Source organism: Macrobrachium nipponense, chromosome 5 (assembly GCF_015104395.2).
Source record: "Macrobrachium nipponense isolate FS-2020 chromosome 5, ASM1510439v2, whole genome shotgun sequence".
NCBI classification, from domain to species: Eukaryota; Metazoa; Arthropoda; class Malacostraca; order Decapoda; family Palaemonidae; genus Macrobrachium; species Macrobrachium nipponense.
Window position 1 is genome coordinate 58,349,700 of NC_061107.1, and position 9,500 is coordinate 58,359,199.

General features: G+C 44.7%; 2 protein-coding genes across 4 annotated transcripts in view; one reads left to right on the forward strand and one right to left on the reverse strand.

Annotated features, from left to right (window-relative positions):
• The window catches only part of LOC135215356 (uncharacterized), a gene marked incomplete at its 5' end in the record, with an annotated part of 62,969 nt that extends 55,039 nt beyond the window's left edge, over positions 1 to 7,930 (reverse strand). For all 3 annotated transcript variants that reach the window (XR_010314673.1, XM_064249916.1, XM_064249917.1), the window contains 1 exon segment: positions 7,819 to 7,930. Coding sequence is in view for 2 of the 3 variants with exons in the window: in XM_064249916.1 (XP_064105986.1) it covers positions 7,819 to 7,930 (112 nt within the window).
• Positions 1 to 9,500, forward strand: part of LOC135215358 (protein D2-like) — a 340,036-nt gene that overhangs the window by 53,436 nt on the left and 277,100 nt on the right. The gene's annotated exons all lie outside the window — the stretch shown is intronic.

The following is a 9,500-nucleotide window of genomic DNA, read 5'->3' on the forward strand; positions in this document are numbered from 1 at the left end:
TTCATGAAGTTTGCAGGTAGGAGAGTAGGGGACATTGATCCACAGAACATTTTGTTCTTGAAGTCAGACAAAAGAGAATTTACACTTCGCCAGTATGATTCAGCAGTTAAGAAATTTTCTACATTTCTCAGGGAATCAAATATCAAAGTAATGACAATGAACGTGGCTATAACCTTCTTCAGGACTTTGTTCGAACAAGGCTTGGCAGCTGCCACAATAACAACCACTAAGTCAGCTCTGAAAAAGATTTTTCTTCTCGGGTTTGGTATAAATCTAACCGAGTCTTATTTCACCTCAATCCCAAGGGCATGTGCATGCCTGCGGCCCATTCACAGGCCGTCGTCAGTGTCATGGTTTCTTAACGATGTTCTCGGGTTAGCCTCGGAAACAGACAACTTCAAATGTGATTACCAAACCCTTTTGCGTAAGACACTGTTTTTATTGAGTCTGGCTTCAGGTGCCAGGATATCGGAGCTGTCATCTTTATCTAGAGACCTAGGGCATATAGAGTTCCTTTCCTCAGGTGACGTGTTGCTTTCGCCAAATAAAGAATTTCTGGCTAAGAATGAAGACCCTTTGGTAAGGTGGTCCCCATGGAAGATTGTTCCGCTTCCGCAGGATCCATCTTTATGTCCTGTTAAAACTCTTAAGGACTATTTATCTAGAACATCTACCTATTCCAAAGGCCCCCTTTTCATTAGAAACAGTGGTGGTACCATATCTCTAAAGGGCATTAGGCAGCAGATTTTGTATTTTATCAAGAAAGCCAGCCCAGGGTCATTTCCCAAGGTGCATGACATTCGGGCTATAGCAACTTCTGTAAATTTCTTCAAATATATGAACTTTGATGATCTGAAGAAGTATACTGGTTGGAACTCGCCCTCGGTTTTCAAAAAGCATTACCTTAAGTCTTTGGAGGATCTTAAATATCATGCAATAGCTGTAGGGAGACCAGTGTCTCCTGCTACATCAATATAGTACTGTCCTTGTGTCATATGAATCTTTTCCATTATGCCAGCCTCATTAACATTCTACCTAACTCAGCAAATGTCTTTGTTATTAGAATTGGTGTATAGTGTTATGTTTATACAAATTATTGGTAATTATTTTATTATGTGCGTGTTTTGTTGCCACGTTATTGCTATATGGTGTATTTTGTAAATAATAAATTGTATTTTTCCCAATTCTAGATTATTTTTTTATTTCTTTAACCCTTCTGAGTTCAAATTAATATTGTATTTCATTTCAGAGGGATGTAGCTTGGAGTTTCTCTGGTACAATTTCACGGAGCGACACTGCTGAGCCCAGAAAAGGGATTTTGACGTAAGAAAAATCTATTTCTGGGCGAGAAAGCCGTGTCGCCCAGTGAAATCCCCCCCTGGTTTTTCCCCCCCCCCTTGCTGTGTACCAAGCTTCAATGCTATCGATAAGTATGACGTCACAGACGCCTTCAATGGGGTAGCTAGGTGTGACCTATGGGTCGGCTCCCCGTATTTAGGGTCTTTTGATGGGGAAAAGGCTAATTGGAGGGGTTGCTGTGGTAGTGTTTAACACTCGCCCCAGTTTTATACAGACACCTTTTATATAGGTGAGCGAGTCAGAGGCTTCTGACATTTCCAATTTAGCAGTTCTCTGGTATTATAGCAATATTTTACTAGAAATAGTGCTAAAGAAGACACATTTCACTGGGCGACACGGCTTCCTCGCCCAGAAATAGATTTTTCCTATATCTATATATATATACATAGATATAGATATATATTATATCCATATATATATATATATATCCCTATATATATATATAAATCATATATATTCTATATAGATATTATAATATATATTATATAATAATATAATATATATAAATATATTAGATTATACACACCTACCACCGCCGGAGTTACTCCGACAGCAGTATCATACCTCACAACCATGGAACCATTCCGAAGGTTGTTGATGATACTCATGTATCATTTAACTTACAGGTTACCTGTTGTCTAGAGGAGGGCTGCAACGCAGTTCTCCAGGACCCCTGCGGCCATGAAGTTTGCCGGACCCACGCCGGATGTGCGGTGAGGGTGGAGGACTTCGTTGTGTGGCACCACGAGAACTGCTCAGTGTGTTACATCCTAGTCAACGAAGCCACCACCGAGGTATGTGGCATTCCGGGCTGTATATAATGATACAATGAGATTCATTAAATTGCATTCTTGATATTGTACTAAGTAAAGTCTGCCTCTAGTATAAAGTACTAATATTAACCCCTTTTTACAGGGTATGGAAGCGGTCCGGACTGCAGCTCTAGCCACCCGAAGACCTGGGTTGGAGGGTTCGGGAGGAACTCTGCCAAGGGGCAACCCTATATCCCGGCCCAGGACATGTCCGCCCTCATCTTCCCCGGGGCGAAGAGAGGTTCAGCGGTGGATCCCAAGATAGCTGTGCCCCTGATCGCCAAAATCCAGGGTGCGGTTGCACTTCTGGATTTTTAGCCCATGACTGTTGACGGCATGGGCAATGGTAAGGGTGTTGGTGAGGCAGACCTTATAGGGGCTCATGGGGTTTCCTTGAGTCCCTCCTTAACTTCTATCCCCTCTACTTCTACTTTTTTCCGGGGATTCACTGAGAAGTCTCGGTCAGTCAGACCAAAGACTTCCTCAGTTGTCCCCAAAGTCAAAGCTTCCACAGACTTCAAACCTAGGACAAAATCCCTGCCGAAGAAGTCTATTACCAGCCTTGTCACTAAGCCATCGGCTCATCCCGGGGCAGACAAGGCAAAAGCTACCCCTTCAGCCAAGGTGTCCAGATCTAAGCCTCGCAAGGAGAAAGCTCAGTCTTCCTCCTTTGATCCTGACGCCTTCTCTACTAGTATCTTGCAGCAGGTGGGCGACGTTGTCGGGAACTTGGTCCAGACCAAGTTCCAGGAAATGTTTACCCAGCTCTAAAATACGGTAGAAGCATCGGGCCAGTCCATCCAATCCCTATCAGAGAGGGTGGTGGCCCAGGAAAACGCAATGTCGGGTATCCGGAACACCTTAGCGGCAGGGCACTCTCAACCCGGCCAAGCATCTCTACCCTTGCTTATGGCGGACTCATCTAACCTCCCTCCCTTTAAGCCTAACAATCCTTGGAGGGTAGCAGCACACGCTCCATTTTCAGAGGGTGTGCTGTCTATCGAAGGCTGTGGAACTCGAAGGCTAGAGGACTTCGAGTTCTATCCTGATGGTCTCCATCCTCCATTCATGGGCTATGTCTGCTTGACAGACGCGGCCATGATGAGGGAGGATAAAGTCCTGAAAGAGACTGTAATTCTCCCCAGGGAACAGGCCCAACAAGCCTGGCTCCGGAGCTTGGAGGAGTGGGAGTGTGTGAACACAAGGCTCACCACCTTCAAAAGTCCCTTCACCATTTTTACAACTGTTGAGGGCACTCCACTGCCACTCACTCTTAAAGTAGTAGAGGCCACTTACCAGGCGGCCTTGAAGGACAAGCCCATGCCCCAGCTCCGGGAAACAGAGCCAACTTCCCTTTGGCTCCCCGGATCCGAGAACTACTTCGAGGAGGCAGCTCCCACTTTCACTGTAGGTAAGCTCAAGCTGGACTGCGCCAGGGCGCTGTTCAGCGAAAGGTTACCTAGACTCTCGGAGAGCCTTATACAGACCGAGTATGACGCCCGAACTAGGCTCAGCAGGTCCCTCAGCTCCTTGACTATGGCGGAGATGACAGCCCTTGTCTACGAACAAGAGCCGTTATTTAAAGTCATGGCTAAGTCGCTACTGCATACAATGCAGTGCGACTTCTATGACTTTGTCATAGCCCGGAGGAACTGCAGGAAAAATGTTCTGGCGGAAGCTACCATCCACCACGAACCAAATGAGCTGATTGCCTCATCCATATGGGGCACAGACCTCTTCCCCACCCCCATGGTGGCGGAGGTCTTGTACGAGGCCTCCATAGTCAACCAGAGCTTGAAGGTCCGGTGGGGTCTCGTCCCTAAAAGGAAACCTGAATCCTCCGGATCCAACCCGAAGTCGAAGAAGAGGCCCAGGAAGTTCCAGCCCTTCCAGGCCCCTCAACAAGCTCTAATGCAGGCAGTTCCGATACCTCAAGTACCACAACAAACAGGGTCTAAGGCACAACCCCAACAGCAGTTCGTGCTCTTAACGCAGCCATCTCAGCAGACCCAGGCCTCAACCTCCTTCGCTGTCTCTCCGGCCTATTATGCGGCTTTTGAGGCTCAGTCCTTTCAGCCGTTTAATAGGTTCGCCAGAGGCAGCCGAGCTAGGGGTCCCTCCCGTAATCGAGGAGCCAGAAGGCTGCTAGCCGGGGCAAAGGTTTCCGAGGAGCACGTGGTGGACGCCCATCGGCAAACCAGTGAGAGTCCCAAGGTAGGAGGGAGGCTGTACCTCTTACTTTCCTGTGGGGCCGTCACAACCTCTATAGATCTTACAGATGCCCCCTATCATGTTCCAATAGCCAGATACTTCCGCCCCTTCCTAGGCTTCAAACTAGGAAAGCAAGCTTACTCCTTCAGAGTAATGCCATTCGGGCTCAACATTGCACCCAGAAAATTCACAAAGTTGGCAGAATCAGTCGTCCAAGAATTGAGGACGCAAGGAATAACGTTAGTAGCCTATCTAGACGATTGGCTCATATGGGCCACAAGTGTCGAGGAATGCCACAAGGCGACGGTCAAAGTCTTCCAATTCCTGGAACGTTTAGGGTTTCAAATAAACAGGACCAAGTCCAGGCTAACACCGGAATCTCGCTTCCAGTGGTTAGGCCTACAGTGGGACCTGGGATCTCATACTCTATCAATCTCGCCGTTGAAAAGGAAAGAAATAGCCAAGTCCACGAGGCAATTTCTCAAAAACGCTCAGACATCCTGGAGGAACCAAGAAAGGATCTTGGGATCACTCCAATTTGCTTCAGTCACAGACATCCTATTGAAAGCCAGACTGAAGGACATGAACTGCGTCTGGCGTTCAAAAGCAAACCAGAGATCTCGGGACAAATTAGCTCCTATCCCGGCGATCTTACGGAAGAGGCTCCGTCCATGGACGGACATCAAAAGTCTATCAAAAGCAGTATCCCTCCAGTTCCCCACGCCGTCTCTAGTGATCCACACGGACGCCTCACCAAGTGGCTGGGGCGGGTACTCACAGTACAAAAAGGTCCAGGGAACCTGGTCCCTACCATTCCGCCAGCTACATATCAATGTACTGGAAGCCATGGCAGTGTTTCTCACTCTGAAAAGGCTTCAACCGCCCAAGAAGAGTCACATCAAACTAGTACTAGACAGTGCAGTGGTGAAGTCCACTGCATAAACAGGGGCGGATCCAAGTCGAGTCATGTGAATCATGTCATGATAGCCATATTTGCCTTGGCAGACAGGAACAAATGGCACCTGTCAGCCACTCACCTAGTGGGCGTAAGGAACGTGGTGGCGGGTGTCTTATCACGCTCCGTTCCGCTGGAATCGAAGTGGACATTGGACAAGGAGTCATTCAAATGGATCTGTCAAAAGGTTCCAGGGCTCCAGGTGGACCTCTTCGCGACGGAGTCGAACCACAAACTCCCTTGTCATGTGGCCCCCTGTCATGTGGCCCCAGACCTGGACCCTCTGGCCTACGCCACGGATGCTATGGCTATAGATTGGAATGTGTGGAAGAGGATTTATCTGTTTCCTCCAGTAAATCTTCTCTTGAAAGTACTGAACAAACTCAGGACATTCAAGGGCCACATCGCACTAGTAGCCCCCAAGTGGCCCAAAAGCAATTGGTTTCCCCTACTCCTGGAGTTGGGACTACGGCCTCAACAGATTCCCAACCCCAAACTGACTCAGTTAGTACAAACAAACGCGGACTGTGTCCGCTTCCTCAGGAATTCAGAAAGCCCCAACTTTATGGACTTCATGAAGTTTGCGGCACAAAGGGATGCCAACATCGATCCTCAAAACATCAGATTCTTAGAATCTGACAAAAGAGAATCGACACTACGTCAATATGACTATATGACTCAGCAGTTAAGAAGCTGGCCTTATTCCTAAAGGACTCAAATGCACAAACCATGACCACGAATCTGGCCATAATCTTTTTCAGAATGTTGTTCGAGAAAGGTTTAGCAGCAAGCACAATTACTACTACCAAATCTGCACTTAAAAAGATCTTCCAGTTTGGTTTCAAGATAGATCTAACAGATTCATATTTTTCATCTATCCCAAAGGCTTGTGCTAGGCTTAGGCCATCTGAGAGACCCAGATCAGTTACACGGTTTTTAAATGATGTCCTTAAACTGGCCTCTGAAACTGATAATGACTCATGTGAGTATATAGCTCTCTTGAGGAAAACTTTATTCCTAATAAGCTTGGCCTCAGGAGCTAGAATTTCGGAACTGTTGGCTCTTCCTAGGGAACCAGGTCACATTGAATTTCTTCCCTCAAGAGAACTATTACTTTCTCCAGATCGTCAATTTCTAGCCAAAAATGAAGACCAACAAGTAAGGTGGGACCCATGGAAAATTATTCCACTTCCACAGGACCAGTCCTTATGTCCAGTTAATTCCCTAAAAGCATACTTAAGCAGAACTACCCTGATATCCTCAGGCCCCTTGTTCATTAGGGAAAAAGGTGGTACCATTTCCTTAAAAGGAATTAGGCAACAAATTTTGTATTTTATAAAACAAGCTAACCCAGAATCTTTACCACGGGCGGATGATGTTAGGGCAGTTGCCACCTCCATCAATTACTTTCACCATATGAATTTTGACGATCTCAAAAAATACACAGGCTGGAAATCTCCGACAGTATTTAAACGCCACTATTTGAAGTCTTTAGAGGCCCTTAAATTCCCAGCAGTGGCAGCCGGAAACACAGTTTCCCCTGACACTGCATAAATAAGTAATTACTTAGCCTATATCTCTCTAGTAGCTCTTTCCCTTCTACCTGCCTCACTAGCACCCTTGCTTAGCTCGGTCGTCACTATATTTGCTTTACCATGGATGACACTGCGTATATACTGGATTTTTGTAACTTTGTATCTGGGCTTAGTTCCCTTGTTAAATTAATTGTTAGTTACTGTATTTATTAAAATCTGGTTCTTTGTCTTAGTGTAGATAAGTTACTTTAAGGTTCATTAAAACTCAATGTTGATTAGTGGATTTATCATTTTGTTATAAGATTAACCTTTATATTATAGCAATTATCCCTATTTGTGTTTTGATTTACCTAGTATTAATTTCTATCTGCACTGACCTTTCCAAGCTTGAAGGGGCCAATTCTCTGGCACTATTTCACGGAGCGACACAGGCTGAGCCCAGAAAAGGGATTTTGACGGAGGAAAAATCTATTTCTGGGCAATGACCTGTGTCGCCCAGTGAAATTCCACCCCTTCTCCTTTTTGTTTTATTCCACACCCTATTTGGCCCAAGCTTGGGTGCTATCTTCAGGAATGAAAACAAAGACGCGGATCGTAGTAGTAGCGGGTAGCGGGGCCTCAGTCCGGCTCCTCTGTAGGCGAGGGATTTTGAAGGAGGAAGAGACTAACTGGCAAGGGACCTCTGGTTGTGGCTTCCACTCGCCCCAGATACCATACCGACACCTTTAATTAAAAGGTGAGCGAGCCAGAATACTCTGGCACTACAGTTTTTCTTTTTTTCTCTGGTATGTATAGCAATATTTATACCTTAGAAATGAGTATCAAAGGGACATTTCACTGGGCGACACAGGTCATTGCCCAGAAATAGATTTTTCCTCCATCAAAATCCCTTTATTAGAAACTTCTGAGAAATCATGAATAATTTTTTTTCTAAAAATTAACTCACCTGAAGCCAAGGTTAAAACCCTTGCTACTGGCTCCAATATAGTTCTCAATTTTACTATTTCTGACTGGTTATTTTGACGATCGTTTATTGCTTCCTTCAATATCTGACCAACCTAGAAAGAAAAATTAGCAGAAATAATAGAACTGAAGGATGTTTTCAAGTACCAAAAGAAACCATTTCACATAGTAAATAATAATATGTTGGTAATAAAATGCAAAGAAATAATTTGTTATTAGCACAGTACACTGTGAATTATAAAAGCAAACTGTTAAAGGGATTTTCAATATGCAATACAGTGGTACCTCGAGATACGAAATTTATCCGTTCCAAGGAGCCCTTTGTATCATGAGTTTTTCGTATCTTGGACCGCATTTTACATGTAAAATGGCTAATCCGTTCCAAGCCCTCCAAAAACACCCCAGTAAATTTCATAATATGTAAAGCTAAATTGACCTATAAACAATGAAATACTACAACAATTTGGACCATTCAATACCTAACTTAATACGTACTGCTAATTACCTGTAAATAGTAAAGTGTATTAGTGTACATGGTATACAAGAAATACTGTACGTATGTAGTAAAATGTGGAAGCTTACCTTTCGAATGAGGCTATCTCCGAAAGTGGCGACAGAGGAGGAGGACAAACGGCAGATACGTATGTGCGTACGTACACTTAACTTTACGAAACAAATAAAAAAATGTAAGGAAAACATACATAAACTAAACTTTACGAAACACATTAACAAAACTGTAACACTTAACTTTACAAAAAACTAAAATTAAACATTTTTTTTTCTTAAAATTTCAACTTCATCACCACTTTCAACTTTCTGTTCTTTTAGTATCACTTGGTTCTTCCTTTTTGGTTACTCCTGCTAATACTAAAGGCCTCTTTAAAAAATAACTATCCAAGGAAGATTGCTTCTGCCTACTTTTCACAATGTTCCTGAAATGACTCAGGCAAGCCTCATCGAACTGCGCAAGCATACGACCTGTGTAAGCCTTTTCGGGGTGTCTTTTTTTCAACAAACGATTGCACTTTATGAAAAACAGCTAGAACATCCTTAATTTCTGCCGTTGTCATAGGGTCATCCTCCTCTTCCTCACCGCTGCTAGAGAACTCCTCTTGAATGACGTTACGTTGCATGGCCTCCAACTCCTTCAGGTCATCCGTCGTAAGCTCCTCTTGGTGCTCCTCGAGAAGGTTGTTGTTGTCGTCCTCGTCGACGACCAGCCCCATGGACTTGCCAAGTGCAACAATCTCGTCAAGTTCTGGTTGCAAAACAGTTTCAGGATCGTCAACGGTTTCTGAATCTGCAGCACCAGCTTCGCCTACGTTGAATCCCTTGAAATCTCAGGCGGATACGTCATCAGGCCAGAGTTTCCTCCACGAGGAATTCAAGGTTCGCCTCGAAACCTCCTGCCAAGCTTGGTCAATGAGTCAGATGCATATGACAGCATCGAAATGCTCCTTCCAAAATTCACGCAAGGTGAGGTTTGTGGTATTGGTGATGTTAAAACATCTCTTGAAAAGATGTTTCGTATACAGCTTCTTAAAGTTCGATATCACTTGCTGGTCCATGGGCTCAAGGAGAGGGGTGGTGTTAGGCGGAAGATAAAGATTCTTGATGAAGGAATACTCCGCTAGGATATCTTCCTCGAGGCCAGTAGGGTGGGGA